General features: G+C 41.9%; 1 protein-coding gene across 1 annotated transcript in view; it reads left to right on the forward strand.

Annotated features, from left to right (window-relative positions):
* The window catches only part of ARIH1 (ariadne RBR E3 ubiquitin protein ligase 1), a 48,506-nt gene that overhangs the window by 15,609 nt on the left and 13,618 nt on the right, over positions 1-19,279 (forward strand). The window contains exons 2-5 of the mRNA XM_082198563.1: positions 438-505; positions 5,347-5,491; positions 13,701-13,793; positions 14,662-14,717. Coding sequence (XP_082054689.1) covers positions 438-505; positions 5,347-5,491; positions 13,701-13,793; positions 14,662-14,717 — 362 coding nt within the window. The remainder of the gene's footprint in view (positions 1-437; positions 506-5,346; positions 5,492-13,700; positions 13,794-14,661; positions 14,718-19,279) is intronic.

Here is a 19,279-nt window from a genome sequence, read left to right on the forward strand (position 1 = left end):
TTTAATGCGTTGTAAACTGCTTTGAGATTTGTTCTTTAAAATATAAAGCAGTGTAGAAATTATGATGATGGTAACAATAACAAATTCCACCGGGAGGGCAGGGATGGCACCTAGACATTACATTGTGGAGACTATCATCTAGGTTTAAGGTACCATTTGGCAATTAGATTATATATCTGATTTTTGAACACTGGCAAGTTGTGTTGTTTTTACGAAGCAGGTAGGTGTAGCTAGCAAAATATGGTAGAGGAAATTCAGCTGCAGAGAAGTCTGGGGATAGTGAAGGATCTGTAGTTGTCTTCAGATGGAGGAAGGGGGATGTAAATGTGTATTGGAGCTTTGATGCCTACGCATGTTAAACTTCCAGTTCTTCATGGGCATGCCTCTGTTTTGCTGCTCATTAACTTCTACCATGACATTTCCCCCCCTTTTTCTAGAATCCAGCAACTATCACCAGGATACTCCTTAGTCATTTCAACTGGGATAAAGAAAAGCTGATGGAAAGGTAAGCAAACTGCTTTTCTCCTTCTGGAAAGTGTTCTCGTAACCTGGTAGGTTTAGTATTTCAGTTATCTAAACTTGGCTGCAGATTAGCATTCACAATGATTTTCAGATTTTTGTGAGAGCAAGTTCTTAGTGAAGAAAATGGTGTTCAAGCCACCCTGAGTATGTAAGTGCTTCATTCTATCTAGACAGTCACCAGTTGCCTATGTTAGAGGCAATCAGATGGCTGAATGCGAGACTTGCTGTGTTTTAAGGTTGTGGTGGCAGAGTGGAGGGGACAAGGGTGGGGTCAGGGAGAAGCCTCCTGTTCCCAAGAGATATATGCAGGGTACTGCCTTTTTATATTGAATATGCCCGTCTTTTACAATTTGTTCTCCCTAGGGTTTCATAACCCTCAGTGCAAGCGTAAACATGGTCCTGGGTGGTAACTGGAAAGAGTTTTCAAATCTGGGTGATTTTAGTTATCCTGGCCCTTGCTTGTACCTGACAATACTCATTGTATTAATTTCAGGCTACATTGCTGTTGACATATATTGAACAACCATATAATGTGGGCAGAGCTAACTGACTTGTGTCTTGCTGCGTTTAATTTGTAGCTTGAGTGTTGCTATAATAAAATGCTATTTTCAGGAAATGCAGATCTTGTTTCTTTTTTGCAAGTTGTATTTGAACTATGCCAACATGGAAATGTGGAGGTTAAGCAACTGCAAGGAAGCCAAATATTCTCAAATCAAAAGAGTTCCTTCTCTAACTCCCATGAGTTCACAGAGTTGGACTCATGGAAATGGTACGCCTTGGCATGAGGCACTTTCAGCATTCATTGTTGTTGCACTAAATGTCCAACAGACTGTCTAAAAAATCTTTTTAAAGTCCCAGCTCAAAGAGTAGCATGAGAAATATGATACAAGAGGAAAAAGTGATGGAGGTAGGGAGTCTGTGGCTTGTCAGAAGTTGCTAGTCTGCAGGTACTTTCATCCCCAACCATAGTGTCTGAGATTAACAATCTACCCTTCATAGTTGCAAAGATAAATTTGAAGAATCTGGTGCTTTGCTGATTCCTCAACCAAGTTAAAATCTGGCCTTCTTCATTGTGCTCCAGCTGCTTTCAAGATAGAGGAATTTAAATCACCAAGAAAAGATTGTAAATGAGAAATGTGGTTTAAATCTATTTAGAAAAAGCTTGATCCAGCTGTTGGTGTAAAAGAGAAGGTTAGTTTATATTTCTTGCATATTAACATTTGGTTTGACAGCTTGTTTAAGATGGGGACCTTAGTTAAGAGAATGGTAAAGTCATATCTGAACTGCCTATTTTTCTCTTGTTTGGAACAGCAGACAACTGAGTAGGGAAATGAGGTTGAGTAATGGTGTCTTACACTTCAGAAAAATTGCTAGTAAGTCGAAAAGTTGTAAATGGATTCAATAAGCTTTTTTTTTCATGCTAGAAAATCACATAACTACTGGTGGTCCATGTTTTCACCAAGAATAAAGCATGACACTGGCTGTTTGCGTGCTTTGTTATTTTGTTTTAAAGAGCATAGCTTTCAGGTGACATAGCAAACACTACCCAGTAGGAAAAATATACATTAGTTGTCTGGCACTTATTCCAGGTGTCCCAAGGAATATTATTGGTAACTTGATTACGTTTATTTAGGAACAGATTCCATTTGTGGTATAGCTTTTCATTCCAGTAATGCTTGTGAATCTATTAAAGGATGCTCTTCCATGTGTAAACTGATGTAATCTGCTATTTAGCTTTAAAATCCTCTTGGGCAAACTATTAGGAAAATCCCTTGTTCTGAAATGATAGAAGTATGCTTCCAGAATATCTTTGATTCCAAATCCTTTGGATTTCCCACTTTTTTCTTCTTCTCGTGTCTCATTTCCAATTACACATGATATTGTATAGTAATTCTAGGAAGCAGTTTCCGCTTATTATAGCTAGGTTGCTTGATTCAGCATTGATTAGGAATTTAAACTTGAATTTAAGCTTGTTATACAATGGCAAAGCAATATTTGTCCTTAAAGGTAAAGGACCCTGACCATTAGGGTCCTGACTGGACCCTGACCATTAGGTTCAGTCGCGGACGACTCTGGGATTGCAGCGCTCATCTCACTTTATTGGCCGAGGGAGCCGGCGTACAGCTTCCGAGTCATGTTAAATTTGACTAGACCCAAGACCCCACTAGTGCAGCATTCTGATCTCACCATGTCCAGCCAGATGCATATATGAAGCCCACAAGAAGAAAATGAGTGTAATAGAACTCTTCCTCTGTTAATACCAGCTGCTGAGAATCACAAGACATGTTGTTTCTGATACTGGAGGTATAGCCACATGGCTTGCATCCTTTCACTAGAAACCGTGTGTTCCATATCAGCCCAATTCTGTGTAACTTTCTCCTGGACCTGTTGAACTTCAGGCATTTTGATTAAGCTTTTCTGACTTCTTAGTTAACTGAATTTATGTTTTGTATTGTTTGTAAACCCACTGTACTCATAAGCAGTGGTGTTAGGTGGAATGCAGATCGTTGAAATAAATACCGTATTTTTCAATGTATAAGACGCCCCCATGTATAAGACAACCCCTATTTTTTTGAACCCAAAATTAAGAAAACAAAACCCTACAATAGAAGTGAAAATCTGGGTGATGGGCGGTGGCAAGTTGTTGATCTTTTTTGGGGTGATCACCCTCAAAGTGTCCCGCAAGAGGTGCATGCAGTGCACCGTTGTGCAGAAGCAAAGGCAGCCACTGAAGCACCACACACTTCCCCTCGGTGGCAGCTGCTGCTGCAGGGAAGCAGGCTCCTAAGCAGGATGCCAAGGAAGAGCCGGAGGAAGGCAGCGGCCGCTCTGCGTCGGGCCATGCCGTCAAGCAAACTAGGCTGAGGAAGGTGGTGAGTGGGCTTGGGGGCAAGGTGGGAGTTTGAGAGGGGAAGAGGAAAAAGAGGAAAGAAGGGCAAGGAGAGGTAGCTGAGGCAGCTCTCAGAGGCGGCAGCTCGATCCGGTGGTCAAGCCAGCGGGGGCTTCAGGAGGTGAGCCAATTGCTAGCATGTAGCCCGGGGGGGGGGAGAGAAAGGGGGGATGGCAACAGGAGGGCCTGGCGAAGCCAAAATCCCGGACATATGCTTAAATATTTTAAAATTCCCCTAGATGCCCATGTTCCGTGTACAAGACAACCCCCAATTTTTTACTATTTTTTTTAAAGCAGAAAACCTCATCTTATACATGGAAAAATACGGTAAGTGGCAAATGTCTGCCATTCTACTATCGACACGCTCTTCTAAGCAACAGATTAATCTGATGCCTGTACAAAAATGTGCTGAAACACTCTTGTTAATATTTTATGTTACACTGTGTTAGTTGTGTTAGATAATGGGAAATGCCCATCTTGGCATAATTTAAAATTTCTTTAAACCTGTAAGGAGTTTAGCAAGACCTGTGAGAGGGCAAGTTTCCAACAGCTGCCCCAACTGGGTAAGCTCTTTCCTCCCCCACCTCTCCTCCAGAGTATTCAATGGTTTCCATTCATTCTTTGAGTGGCCTTAAATACCAGGCTATCACAGACCTGACTCAGACACTGCCCATTTATTATGTCACCCAATAAATAAAGATGGCTGCTGCTTTTGAAATTTCCAGTGGGATGGCTCAAGATCAGGCAGTTGGTTATTCTAAGCAATGAGAGCAGCAGCTGCAGAAATTGCAAGGATTAGAACCATAGGAAGCTGCTTTACAACAAATGAGACCATTGGTCCATTTAGCTCAACATTTAGTTCTGACAACAGTTTTCTAGGGCTTTAGATGGGGTCTTTCTGAATGCAATTTGGAGAGGATGAGAACTGAACCTGGCAGCTTCTGCTTGTAAACATCTCGTCTGCTACTTGAACTAAAACCATTAGCTGAAGCAGCATAGTTTCTCCTATCTTAATGCAACTCCTGTTTAAACATAATAGAGGCAGGAAGATCTGTTGCAGAAACTCGGAAGTGGCAGGACATTGCTGTAGGAATTGAAAGCATGGATTGTTAGAGAAGGTTCTTGAGGTATTAATCTGCACAGGTAGATGGACTTGCTTGCTGCTTCTTCTTGTTGTTGTTTGTTGTTGTTGTGTTAATCGAGGTTTTTAAAAAGTGCACTAAGACAGCACTGGGAATTGGGTGGGGATGAATTTATTATGAAGTATGCCCTAGGCAGCATAACAGAGTGCAGCAATGTTATGTATTTTGGAAACTAGAGTTGCTAAACGGAAGAATTTGTCCAAAGTTTTCACAGGTAACTTCGGAAGAAACCAGAAAGATCCCCCCCCCTGTGAGCAATTGTTGCATAGCAGACCTGCTGTCTGCGCAAGTCCTAATTTACACTCCAAAAGGCTAAATTTGAAGATGCTTTGATAAGTTGCCATCTTGACAATCCAAACAACAACTGTTTTATAGTTGTTTTTAAAAATGTCTTGGCTACCTACAGATCTAAGGTTGGTGATCCAAAACACTGCACATATACTAGGAAGGGCATGGACCTGAACTACTCCTTTGATGCAGGAAGTTCTTGAAGCAAGGCAGCCTAGATGCGCCTGCCCTGAACTTTGTAGCCTTTGACTGTTGGTGTTTTCCTAGCTGCAAACATTGCAGGGCTATTTGAGTTGCCTTATCTTCACAGTTTTACAGGGCCAGTACAAATGGCAAGGTGAGGCACAGGTGGTGGAGAAAGAATAGGTACCCTTCCCATTTTAAATAAGGACTGAAAAGCTCCTCCTTACTTACTCAATCTCTAACTACTATTCTCAAGTGAAGAACAGTTTTATTTTGTTGTTTTTAAACATTTGGCTTCACTTCCCTTTTCTGTTCATGCAGGTACTTTGATGGCAACCTGGAGAAGCTCTTTGCAGAATGTCATGTAATTAATCCTAGTAAAAAGTCTCGAACACGTCAGATGAGCACAAGGTCATCTGCACAGGACATGCCTTGCCAGATCTGCTATTTGAACTATCCTAACTCTGTGAGTAACTTTAAAAAAAGGCATTTAAAGCATTTAAATCTTTAAAACATTGTCTCATTTGACTTCTAAACTCTTTATTTTGGATGACTGCAATTTAGCCAATTTGTATATGGGTTGTTATGGAAGATAATAGCCAGTAGTCTTTCCTATATCTGTCTTGGCCTTCATCTAGCTATCTTCTCTCTGACACATGTGTTTTCCCTGCACAGGGAGTTCTTTTGTATAGACTAGAGGAACATTTAATGTAACCTCTTCCTACAGGCTGAAGTGGTACATGGTGGAAACAGGTTTTCCTTATTTGTTGTTTGAGAACTAGGCTTCTTTTTCTTTTAATATAAATATTTCAGTAAAGCTATATATTAAGCTAATAATAAAACTTATTCTTTTATACAAATAGGGAACAGGAAAATAACACATGTATTTCAAAACTAATAAGCTTATCATAATGCACTTGTATCAATATTGTAATTTTTGGAATGCAATAAATGATTGCTAAATTTTCCTTGAAGTTTTTATACAGTCTCTTCTTTAAGCATTACTGTTTCATTGTTTGAGCTGTGTAGCACACTTTATTTAACTCTTATTTCATGGTTAAAAGATTTGAAGTTTGCCAGAGGTTTTGCTGTTTGTTTTGGTGCAAGTAATAAATATGACACTAGTGAGTAATGTGTATTTCTAATGATTCAAGAATAATCAAAAGGTATAGCTATTAACCAATAATTTAACTTGATTAAGGCTCATATTTCTAATTGAATATGGATCTTTGACATTGTTCTTCAAATTGTATAGCTTTCAAGTGTTACTCTCATTGACTTGCTTGCCAAGGCACAGCCTCCCTCTTACGCAGAAGATTTGGGGGAATGTTGTAGGACACATACTCAATTCACATTGGACCCCTGCAAACCTTTTTGAATCTCGGTGTTACTCCATTTGCATTCTCTGTGACTTCCAATGTGACCAACATTTCCAGTATACTCCATATTGAAGATTAACAGTGACATGCAACCTGCCTTTGTAGGGACATATTATTTGATCTTACTAGGGAATCCCAGGGTTTCTCAAACATTTGGAAAATGCTGTTTTGTGAGATTATCTGCTTCTTTTTTCATCTCAATAACGTATTGATAACATTGTTCTTCTAAGAATTTCATGCAGTCATTTAACTTTGCTTCTGTTTTATGGGATTTCTATCCAAGTACTTCTGACTTCATGTAATTTAATTTTATAACACGTTCTAATGCCAGTCAGCAAGTAATAAAAATTGAGTTTCCTAAGTAAAATGCAATATCTTCATGTGCTGTCTTGCATTCATTTTTTTATTGTGTATCCTTTTGGTTCTTATATCATTTGTTTGGATCATTGTGCACAAGTTAAACCATAATTGTATATATGAATGCTGTCCAACTTCAAGGCAAATTCTCAAATGCTTTTATACTTGCCAGTTGATACTGAGTTACTCCTTCAGCTGGCATACAGTGCATCACAATGTTCCAAAGCATTTGGATCCTACCTGGATGGGTGTTGCTTAAAGGGTGTTCCCCATGGAGCCTTCAATGTAGGGTTCTGCAAGGTTCAATTTTACCCCCTATGTCAGTGGTTTTCAACCTTTTTGAGTCCATGGCTCCCTTTGAGTCCACCAGCCACTTACACTGGGGTTCTGTTACAGGATACACATAAGTGGGATTTCCTTCCATTCTGCCCTCCCTCTTTTTGGCACCATTTTTGGCACGTCTGTAAGTGGGAGCACGTGTCGGCGGGAACCCAAGCAATGCCGCTGCTTTGCAGGGCCAAGCTGACCCACTCCACGTGGCAACCCTAGCTTGCCTTTCCTGAAATTAGAGTGTACATTGGGTTGGGGAGAGCGCAAAACAATATTAAGATCAGAAGTATTTACTTATTGTGGGGAAGGAAACCGAGAAACACAGGACGTACATGCATACATGGCTCTTTCCTGCAACATTCTCCCTGTCCCCATAAAGCTTGGTGACTGTTAAGGAGGAGTGGGTTGCCTGCAGGGAGAGGTAGAGAAGAAGAATGAGGAGGAATGTTGAGGGTAGAAGGAGAGAGAAACACAGAAGACACTCCTCACTTTCAGGGTTATGTTTAAATCCCTCCTTATAGGACACACACACACCACACACCATTGAGCTACTTTGCTGTTTTCTTACATTTCTCAAGTGTAAAACTAAGGAAATGTTAGTTACTGAAGCTGGGGAGAATTTTTTTTTTTTGGGGGGGGAGATTTAAGTCATGCAAAAGTGTTTTCCCACTTTTTTGCCACTGTTTTATTTCGGGAAGATAATGGGCTGCAGGTTAAAGTTGCCAGTTCCCCGAATGTTCCTCAGGGAGAAAAAGAGAGAGAGAATATGCAGGAAGATATGGGCTGCAAGTTAATTAAAGGATGCCCCCCAAGGCTCCCCTGAATGTTCCTCAAGCCACCCCAGGGTGCCTCAGCACACTGGTTAAAAACCAGTGCCCTATGCTGTTTAACATCTACATTAAACCACTGAAAGGGGTTATCCAGAGGTTTGGAGTATGTTGTCGGCAATATGCTGATGGCACACAATTCTACTTCTCTGTATCTGCAGGTGAGGCAGTGCTTGTTTTGGACTGTTGTCTTGCTTCGGTAGTAGAGTGGGTGAGAGCCAACAAACGAGCTCAATCCAGATAAGATTGAGGTATTGGTAGTGCATGGTTCCTTAGACCGGGTGACTGCCTGTTCTACACGAGGTTACACTTCCTATGAAGGAGTTGGGTATGCAGCTTGGATCCTTGGCTGTCGCTTGAGGCTCAGGTGGCCTCAGTGGCATGGAGTGCCTTCCATCAGCTTGGGGTGGTGGCCCCCATATACCTCTATCTGGACAGAGCCAGCCTAGAGCCTCTCTATGTTCTAGTATCTTTACAGCAATGTGTTATACATAGGGCTGCCTCTGAAGATGGTTCAGAAACTTCAGCTGGTGAAGCATTCAGCAGCCAGGTTGCTCACTGGGACAAGACTGCTTGAGCATATTACACCGATCCTGGTCCGACTGCACTGGCTGCCAATTAGTTTCCAGGCACAATTCAAAGTGCTTATTTTGACCTATAAAGCCTTAAACGGCTTAGGACTGCACAAGGACCACCTCTCCCCATATGAGCCTACCCTGGACCCTGAGATCATCATCTGAGGCCTTTCTTTGTGTGCCTCCTCCATGAGAGGTTTGTAGTGTGGCAACACAAGAACAGGCATTTTCTGCAGTGGTTCCCCATTTGTGGAATTATGTGTATAACTGAAACCCAGTGAAAAACCCTGCAAAACACCCCACCCCCTTTCTGCTTTTTTAGTGATGGTTCAGTGATGTTTTTATGAACACGTATTAAGTAGGGGGCTGCCTGTAAACCAAAGTAGCCTCAAAATTAATTTCTTTCTAAAATTATTTCCCTTTGTATATTTAGTAAACTATTGTACAAAGGGATCCTTAAATTTTTTTGTTCCAATCTGTTTTGGTCCATGGTGCATAATCCTGTTGTATAGCACTTCCAAATATCCGTTATCCTTCACTAGCACGTGTTTTTTATAATAGTTTGTCATCTTTTTTTTTTAAAAAATAACCTGATATTCTTAATGTCCCAAGAGGAGTTAAGCACAGTTAAGGTTGGCAGATGGATGAAAAATGGATTTAGGCCCAACTAATCTTTGTGGGATTTTAATCCTTATCACTGATTAGCTACCTTTCGTTAGCAATGTTTTTAAAAAGTGTAGAATAATGAATTAATCTTGAAGAAAATGTGAGGTGATGTTGGGGTTTTGCTAGTGGTAATACCAAAATGCATATCCTTCTCTTGAAGTAGATGAAAATGTATAATTAAACATTAGAGATTCTGTTTTTCCTCTCATTAATTCCAAATTGAATTTTCCCTTGTCTGTCTTTGCTCACTCCCCAGTGTCTTGTGACCAGGCCGTTGGTGCACAGAGACCTCTGAGTAATGCTATATATGCAGGGGTTAGAAAGAGTTCAGTGGAGCTGTTTGCATAGGATGATGCAGCTTTATGAATATTGCTGTGAGCGCAGATCTCTGCTTGTGAAACAGCAAAAATAGATGGAAGAATACTGATGCTAGAGTCAAAGTTTGGGGCTTATAAAGAAGCAGAGCAGGTGTTTCCCACAGGTAATTGAGAATGACTAGTGACTATAGCAATAAAAAAATGGCCTTCCTGAATCAGCCCAAAGCCCATCTAGTTCAGTGTTCTGTTTCAAACAAAGGCTAGGTCTTTAGAGGCAGGCACATAGCGTAGTGTGGTGCTGTGGGTTAAACCACAGAGCCTAGGGCTTGCTGATCAGAAAGCCAGCAGTTCGAATCCCTGCTATGAGGTGAGCTCCCGTTGCTCGATCCCTGCTCCTGCCAACCTAGCAGTTCGAAAGCATGCAGTGCAAGTAGATAAATAGGTACCGCTCTGGCGGGAAGGTAAACGGCGTTTCCGTGCACTCCTCTGGTATGCCAGAAGCGGCTTAGTCGTGACCGGGAAGCTGTGCGCCGGCTCCCTCGGCCAGTAAAGCGAGATGAGTGCTGCAACCCCAGAGTCGTCTGCGACTGGACATAACGGTCAGGGGTCCCTTTACCTTTACCTTTTACATAGCATAGTGTGTCTTTACGGGGACTGCCTTCTCATGGCAGCAGCTGACAGGGCCTGTGTGTGTGGTGGCATTGATCAGGCCCTGGGCCATGTCCTGATATTTTTCAACCCCACCATGTGAATTATGTTATCCCCACCCTTGACATACATACATTGAGGCAGAACTGGTATAATTAATATGGAGGTACTTCCAGCAACCCCTGAGGCTTGAGAGAATAATCTTGTTGTCTGGGTAGCGCAGGACCTCCTTATAGGCTTGTGCCCCAGAGAGGAGGCGCACTCCATTGTCTCTTGAGACAGACGGGTGCCAACAACTACAACAACCAGAGTTGACACGTATGACCCAGAGTGACAGTTGGCTCCACTGGGCAGGAACACTGACTGCAGGGCTGCATGTCGCTGGGACTGGGTGGTAGTAGCCCAGCGGCAGCTCTGATTGGAACTTTTATGTTGCTACCAGGGAGGGCAAGCATGTGCTCTCATATACCGAGTCTGAATGTGCAGAGTCCAGGAAGCAGAACTTTAAACTTGGCTATAGAAATACTTATGAACTTCATTCCACAGCAGAAGGCAGCACAAAACTTGAACTCAAAAACAACACAGACGAATAAGCCTGGGGTGAGATACCAGAGCTCTTGCAGATTTTACTGGGTTTGGTTGAGCCTTCGCTCTTAACTGCCCACTTGCTGCACTGCATTAAACACGCGCCTCTCAGATCTCCTGGTGAGGGTGAACAAAATAGGAGAGATGCTATATAAATAGCTGGCAACAAATATTTCTGAGTGGGGGAGCTTCTCATGCCATTGCTTTTGTCAGCAGCTAGTTGCTAGACCAGGCTTTCTTGCCGTTTCCTTTCCTTTAAGTCTGTTGACTAGTCCATAAACGTGATTTAAGTTCAACAAGTTAAGAGGAAGCCCTGAAGAGAAGGCAACAGTGGAGGTTTAACACCATGCATTTAATATCCCTTGGCTTAGCACATTTAGATAAAGGGAATTTACGAGATATATTTGCATTGCCAGTTGTTGTCCTCAGATTTGAAACTTTTGCAGTAAAGTAGCCTAAATTTCATGTGAAGCTAGACTTGAAAAAAGCCCTGGGGTTGTTGGTGGTGCTGGGAACCATCACTTCTTGTCACAAATAGTATGCATGTTTAATAGCTGCATTGTATACTTTAGCTTCCTGCTTCGTCCTGGACAGTAAAAGGGAAAATCTTCCCTACCCCCACTCCAGTGCTGGGATGCAGATGGGTACAAATGCAGCTGTTTAAGGAGTGGGCGGGGATCTGTCCAGCCACCCATACCTCAGTGCTGGAGTGGAGAAGGTTACAAATTCTGACTGTGTTTGTGCCTACCTGATTTGTGAGGCTGAGTGTGTATATGTGTGTGTGTGTGTGTGTGTGTGTGTGAGAGAGAGAGAGAGAGAGAGAGAGATGTGTGCTTGTGCCAAGGGTGGGGAAATAAAGGCACATGTTTTTTTTTTCCTTTTTGGGGGAAGCTTTTTGTGTATGCCCGCTAAAGGTTAGGTAAGTTCTAATTCAACTCAGGCTCATAGCGTTTCCCTACCCTGGTAGACTACATTTATTACACGTAAGGAATGTCTTTTTGCAAGTGTAGAGAATTCATTGAAAATGATTAATGAAATGCTGTCAACAAGCCTGCATTCACATCTTTCAGCTTTCAACCCTTGGGGCTACTATACCTAGAAAACTGGGCTGAATTCTTCTTCTTCTTCTTCTTCTTCTTCTTCTTCTTCTTCTTCTCCTCCTCCTCCTCCTCCTCCTCCTCCTCCTCCTCCTCCTCTTCTCCTCTCTCTCTCTCTCTCTCTCTCTGTGTGTTGGTGTGGGGACTGGAAGCACTGGGATGTGCAGAAATTAGTTGAGACATGGGAACAGCAGAGGGGAGGGGGCAGTAGAGTAGAGAAGGCAGTGATTATAACTTTCACAGGTTAACTGCCATTCATAAACTCTGCATGTGGATGGGAGCAGGCTTGTGCTTTTGACCATGCCCCTCTGATTATGTATTTCCTCTGTGTCTATGCATTGAGTGGAAAATGTGTGAAGTGTACATGTTCCGCATGATCCAGGACCTCTGCATGGAATGCAGAAATTGCCATGGTTGGGCTTGGCAGGGCATGTGATACGGAAGGGGGCAGTAGTCATAGCCACCCCAGCACAAAAACTATATGTGTAGAGGTTAATCTGTGAAGATTTAAGTCAAGTTGGAGGTTTTGAGAACCAGTGTGATGAAAATAATCATTCAGTAGTGCATTAAATGATGCACAGGAGGCCAATGTTGCTTCTAGCTCTTCTCATGTTACAAATCTCATTGTCACAACTTTCTGCGTCCACCTTTATCTTTGATATATCACATAGAAATGGCCCTCCATGCCTCTCTGAACTCTCCCCAGGCCACACCCCCTTACTGTCCCTGCTTCACATCCTCCTTGAGAGACTTTGCCTGCCTGGATTGTGTCCTTGAACTCCGAGAATTCCCCTTGCTTCTCTTGATGGAGGATAGACGGGTTTGTGAATGTGAACACTAAGCTAATTTCTATGCAAAGGTAACAATAGGATTGATTGCTCTGCTCAGTTTTGCCTCTGGCCACATCCATTGCTGTCATGTGACACCTCCCCCCCCCCCCGGTTGCTCAGAAAAAAATAGAACCCACTGCCTAAAAACGGTTACCTAGTGCTGATTCCGATGATGCCTTGGGCAGAGAACTCCATAGTGCACAGAGTACTATTTTGATATCTGGAATTATTATAAGAAATGCTTTGGGAGTAAGCCCTGAGTAAAACTCCATACCTGCTGCCTTGCGGGACATCTTCAGAAGAAAAGGCTATGGAGTAAACCCTACACACATCTGGAATGTAGTCCCTAAGATAGTTGGATAGCACCTAGTACGCCTCCTTCTGACAGCTTCTGCAGCTAAGTTGGTGCCAAATGTATTGCTCTGCTTTCCTATGGACCACAGTGAGGCTGAGAGCATGGTCTTGTCGTCTGGGCAGCCCAGGATTTCGATGCACACTGCCTAAGTTTGTGCCTCAGAGAGGAGGAGCATTCCATTGTCTCAAGACAGACGGATAACATCAAAAACAATTACTGTAACATGTTTATGATCATGTATTCTGGTTTTCTTTCTCTTGGGCTTCTGATTTGTGATTTATTTATTTATTACATTATGAGAATGAAAGTGGGGATATTTACTTTTTATGTGCTATTTGAACTCTGAAACAAAGGGACTAAGCGCACCATAAGATTTTCTGGTTAAAGCAAGTGAGTGCGGTTAGGTCAGTTAATACTTGAAAGAAGCTCTAAAGTAACTGCTATAGCAGTAATGATAGCTAACAGCCTTCCCCAACCCAGTGCCCCTCAGATTATTCAGGACTACAACTCCTATCAGCCTCAGTCTCTAGGTTGATGAAAGTTGTAGTCCAACACAATCTAGAGGACACCAGGTTGGGAAGGGCTGCTCTAGGGGGAAGATGTTGACATTTTGCAAGGTGGTGATTCTTTCAGGAAAAACTGTGTACAGCTAATCTTGCAGCAGTGGGAAAAGAGTACACAGTACACATAACATTCTCTCTCTTTGCAGTACTTCACCGGTTTGGAGTGTGGACATAAGTTTTGTATGCAGTGCTGGAGTGAATATTTAACTACCAAAATAATGGAGGAAGGCATGGGACAGGTAAAACTTTTTTCCATTATGTTTTGATGTCAGAGAAAGAATTGTTTGATCAGGGCCCGCAACTTTGCTCACCATTTCAAGTGTCTAGGAGGTGTGGAGAGCCTTAGGGTTTGCCCCAACCATGAAGCTGGAGGTGGGCTTGCCCCTCTAGTTATATTGCACTTGGCCAGTTTCCTTCCTGCCCCACCTCCCCTGCTCACAGGTTGAGAGGAAGCCTGAGGATTGTAGTGCTTCAGAAGCGCAGTGCTTAAATGACAAACTCCCAACACTCACTCCAGCTCTGTGCTGAAGGGCTGAGAGCTTGCTGGCTTGACTTTCTTCTTTCAAGGCATTCTATTGCATCAGAAGCACCTCGGAGCCCTGGCTCCAGCTGTAAACCGAAGAGGGAAACTGGATCTTGTTATCAAGCTATGCTTCCATGCAGTGCAAATCCAAAAATGATCCTTCACCTGCCTTCCCAGCTCTAAGCTTGGAGCAAGGAATTGTCCCTCACTCTGTGCTGGATTTTGGAGATTCGGTGCAAGTTCATGGATAAGACACCCACCTGCCTTTTCAAATCTCCCCAGTCAAAAACCAGTCTCTTGGCAACCACAAACCTGCTTGACAACCAGAATTTGTGGACTTTTTAGGTTTTGCCTTGGGAGGGTGTTTAGAACAATCACTTGGGAGGTTTATTTTATATTACAGCTGATGAGCGTTCAGGGGAAACAGTTAAACTTAGAGCTTAAGCCCTTGGTTGGCCCAACCTCTTGTAACCTGTGTTGTGTTTTAGAAGTGCTGCTGAGTGTACACAGTTCTTAGAGATTCTTCACTGCCATTCAAACTAAATCAGATGTTCTTTCTGACTCCTGTTTCCCCCCCTCACCAGACAATTTCATGCCCTGCTCATGGCTGTGATATCTTGGTTGATGACAATACAGTTATGTAAGTATTATAGTTGATACATGACTTCAGTAATACCTCCCTTCCTGTGTTGAGCGCTAAAACAGATCGGTTCAGGATTGACAGGCCCAAAGCTGTGTTTTATCAAAATATAATGGGTCAGTCTTATATGATCATCCATGGACATCTTTGGATGCCTTGGGAGAAGTGAGCCTCCTCTGTAGTCTCCATAATGGAAACCAAAGAATGCTTCTGCTTTGCCATCAACTTCACCTTTTTGCTTGCAGTATGTTTTGCTTGCAGGAGCTTTTTGACAAAGTCATAAAATGACTGTTGCTGACGTTTTCCATTGGCTGATTTCGCAGACTTAAAGCAAGAGACCTCTGAACTGCAGTTAGGTCATCTAATAAATTTAAGTTCATGATCTCACAGCCTTACATTAGATGGTTTAGTCAACCTTGTGTAATCCTTTCCAGGAATAAAATCCCCAGTTTGGCCTTATTCACCCCTCATTGCTTTTAGTGTTAAATTAGTGTTGTGGTCCTTTTTCTACTGTTTCCATTTTAAGTTGGGACTTGTATAAATATGGAAAGTAGGTATAACTGTACTGATTTCATCATATGAAGCCCATGTAAAAGGTTCTGTTTGTTTTTATTGAGTCTAAAATAATCTGACTAAAACATATCCTTTTATCTTATTATTAAACTAGTTTTATCTTGTAATACAACATCAGTTGCAAGGGAGTACTTTTGAGACTGTCCTCAAAAAGCATAAAACAAAAAGGCACATGTTTTTAGGTATCCTACCTTTTCTTTCACATACACCAATTACGTATCATATTTTTAATGAGAACTGTTCAGAGAGGAATACTGTGTCAGCAGTAAATGTCATTATCTGTTAGGTCATTGTGTATTGAATCTTTTTCTCTGTCTGACATCCCCATAGTTTTAAATGTTGTGTTCCATTCATTGTCCAATCCTCTCAGAGGCTCACAGGTGGTCTCCAGGTAAGGTACCTGTCAGACCTAGGTTTGTTTTGGTTCACAGAGAATTATACCCCCAATCTCTTGTAGTTGTAATTTGTTTTTATGTTTGTTATTTATTTAAAAGCATTTCTAAATCGCTTTTTTAAAAGGAAAGAAAAGCCCTAAGTGTTATACAGAAATACAATATAGAAGCAATAAAAACAGAAATTCAGTTAATAGGGTTCAATCTCATAGGTTCAGACAAAAAAACTCATCTTTACAAAACACATTAGAAGCAACTGGTGGATGATGCTTCAGGTATGGCACACTTTGACAGAGGGAGATTGCTTTAAAATCTTCAAGGCATCAAATCAGTGTGCTTCTCATGATGAGAACAATGGAGTTATAGGGTGGTGTTCAGCTTTACTCAGAACAGACTCATTGAAATTAATAATATGACTAAGTTGAATTCATTAATTTCAGTGGTGAAACTTAATTGAATACCATGCATATTCCAAACCATCTGGAAGGCACCAGGTTAGCAAAGGCTGATCTGTACCCTTTAAAAATGTGTGCTTCCCCAAGTACAGGTTGAATCATTTGTTATGCTGCCTAGCAGCCAACAATTTATATCCATTGCCAGCCAATGAATAAACAAGAGGGTAAACAGTGGACACCATATGCCCCAGGTACATAGTGGCCTTCTGCAGCTTTCCTTGACCCCCCCCCCAAAAAAAGAGATTGTATGTGACCAGCTAATACATTTGTTTTCCTTAGAGTTCACTGATTGAGTGTTTAATATGCTAATGGAAATCCCTAGTTTATGGTGCACATCTCTCTATTCATGGCCATCTGTATGAAGGGACGTCGTCTCTCAAATGTTTCTTGTCCTATGTCTTTTTAGACAATTGTTACATATAATTTGTTACATATAATTTAATTTGGAAGAGCATCTAGTCTAGTGTACAAAAGTTGGAAATTAGTATTGTGGGTTTTAGTGTGCCAGTGCTCTGGAATATGCCTTAGCATGTGTGGTTTAGCTGGCTTGCCTCCTTGTTCTTCAGACAAGGAGCACAGGGAGGGGAGAGGAAGGAGACAGTAACTCTAAGGTCACCTTAATGCAGTGGTTTTGAAACTTGAATTTTATGGGGATACCCATGTTTCTTCAGAAATGTATTGGGTGTATCTAATTGAGAAGATGAGTAATGCAGGATAAACTACCCAGAAAGGCTGCTTGCGCACAGTTACCAAAATTCCCCTGCAATGTGGCTGCAGGAAGGGATTTGTGTCTCAATGTGTGTGTTTTTCCCCCTCTCTCTGTTACACTCCGTTCATATGGGACAGGATTGAGGCCCAGTAGACCTCTCCAAAAACTTTGTGCACCCCTGAACATGTCCCCCAAATCCTCTTCAGTTAAGCTGGATTTCTCAACATGGAAAGTATTTCCTGTAGGTAGAAAGCTTGAAATGGGACAAATCTTTACTCAGTAACGAACAGTGTAATATTAAAAGAATGAAAGTGTACTCTTGGTTTGTACACATAAAGCTCCTTCGTGGGCCATGGAAGTTTTAGTTTCTTTAAGCAGCCCATATGAGGCTAGGTAACATAACAATAACACACTGAAGCAGTGCTCATTTTAAAGAGTTTCAATAGAGCTGGCATCTGCAACCCATTAAATGTTGCAGAAGTAATGCTTCAGATGAAATCTTTCCGGATATATCTGCAAGGCTCCTCCCTCTTATCACCAGGCACCAGCCATTATATCAGGCTGCAGCAGAGGAGGGGATGAGAAGGGATACCGAGCCACTCGCATTAGTGTAGCTGAGAGACTGGCAACATCTGGCGCCACCTCTGCTTAATCTGTTTCTACTCCAGCTCATCATTAGAAGAACTTGTAATCAAGAACCTGTACATGAATTTGCTTATTTATTCTTCCTTCCCAGTCCATTTGACTTTTATATTATGCCTTTTTAGACTGTAAGCCTGAGGGCAGGGACAGTTCCTGTTTGTAGTCATTAGTAAGATCCTCTGGGACCTTTTTTGGCAGAACAGCAGAATAAACATAAAGTAATACACCAAAGCAATGAAATGCTATATTGAGGGTTTCTGGACTTAACTTCTGCAGTGAAGATTAGGGGTCAGGCAGGCAAAAAATAATCACCACCATCTTTTGTACCTACCAGATTATTTTTGTGTGTGGACACTTGTAAGCGTGAGGAGGCTTATCAGTATCAGAAATGCAGTTCCTCAACCACAGAACATGATTTTAACTTTGAATAGCTGTCTGTTAATGGAAAAGGAATTCTGTTAAATGCATGCCTGCTAGTGTGTTCTAACACACATTTTTAAAAAGCGGATTGCCTTCCCTGTGCTTTGAAAAATGTATTGTTTGGGGGTTGTTGTTTTTTTAGTATTGCTGATACCCTTTGTCAGCTCTGATGGAAGACTAGCTCAGTTTGGCTGCTCCTCTCACTCAGCTATATTTAACTTTACCTAGTGGTGTTTGAATTTTCTTGTTCTTCCCTCACTATACCTTTCCCCCACACTTCTGTGTTGTGTCAAATGGTTAACTTTAAGGCAGGGATTGTCTTTCAGCTGCTTTGCCTTTTGTTGAACGCTAGCAGGAGGCAGCATGTGACACAAGTGTTCCAAGGTTTGCACAAGCACCCTGTTATCTTCTGGGCTACGTTTATTATTGTTTATATAGCAATTGTGCAGCTTGGCCCCAGTCTATCTTCTTAAGTGCCTGTGCTCATATGAACCCCAGCTTGCTTTTTTCAGTGTCTTCCCAGGAGGCCCAGACTGCCTTCAATATCTGCCTGTTAGGTTAGTCGGGACCAAAGTGTAGCTTTTTGTGATGGCATCCCTGCCTTGTAATTCCTTCCATAACTCATAGAACTGTAGAGTTGGAAGGGACCCCAAGGGTCATGTCCAAACCTTTGCAATGTAGATCTCAACACGCCGTCTCCCATCCAATTTGAAACCATAAGAGACCCTGCTTAGCTTTGCAAATGTGCTAGCGGTTTTATTCTCGTGCCACTAGCTAGGTATTGTCATGCATGTAAACTCCTTAGAGGTTTTATTTACAATTAAGTGGTATGCGAATTCAGATAGATAGATAGATAGATAGATAGATAGATAGATAGATAGATAGATAGATAGATAAAGAAGGCTTAGCCTGACAACTAAAAATGTTTATTTGGCTGATACCTAGGACCTAACCCAGGACAACATAAAAAACACTAAGTGTACATCTTTCAGAACCACCAAGGGCTTCAGTATGGCATGTGCAGGGAAGCCCTGCTGCAGGCAGAAATGGCATGTATATTTCCATGTACTTGTCCTTTAAAGCAACAAAAGTATCGCAGGCCATATGCCACAAGATGCCCATTTGCAAAGCTGCTTGAGTTAATCTCCACAGTAAAAATTTTACCTAGTTGATGGAATAAATAGCGCAGATATTGGGAGCTCTGCTTGATCAGACCAAAAATCCAAATAGTTTAGCATTTTGCTGGAACCCCAGAAAGAGGAAATAAAGCTGATGGTCTTCTCCCAAAGTTGCTCCTAGTTGCTGGTATTTAGTGGCAAATTCCTCCTGAACCTAGAGGTTGCATATAGCCATTAGTCAGGATTCTAAAAA

This window comes from Podarcis vaucheri, assembly GCF_965113315.1.
Source record: "Podarcis vaucheri genome assembly, chromosome: 14".
NCBI classification, from domain to species: domain Eukaryota; kingdom Metazoa; phylum Chordata; class Lepidosauria; order Squamata; family Lacertidae; genus Podarcis; species Podarcis vaucheri.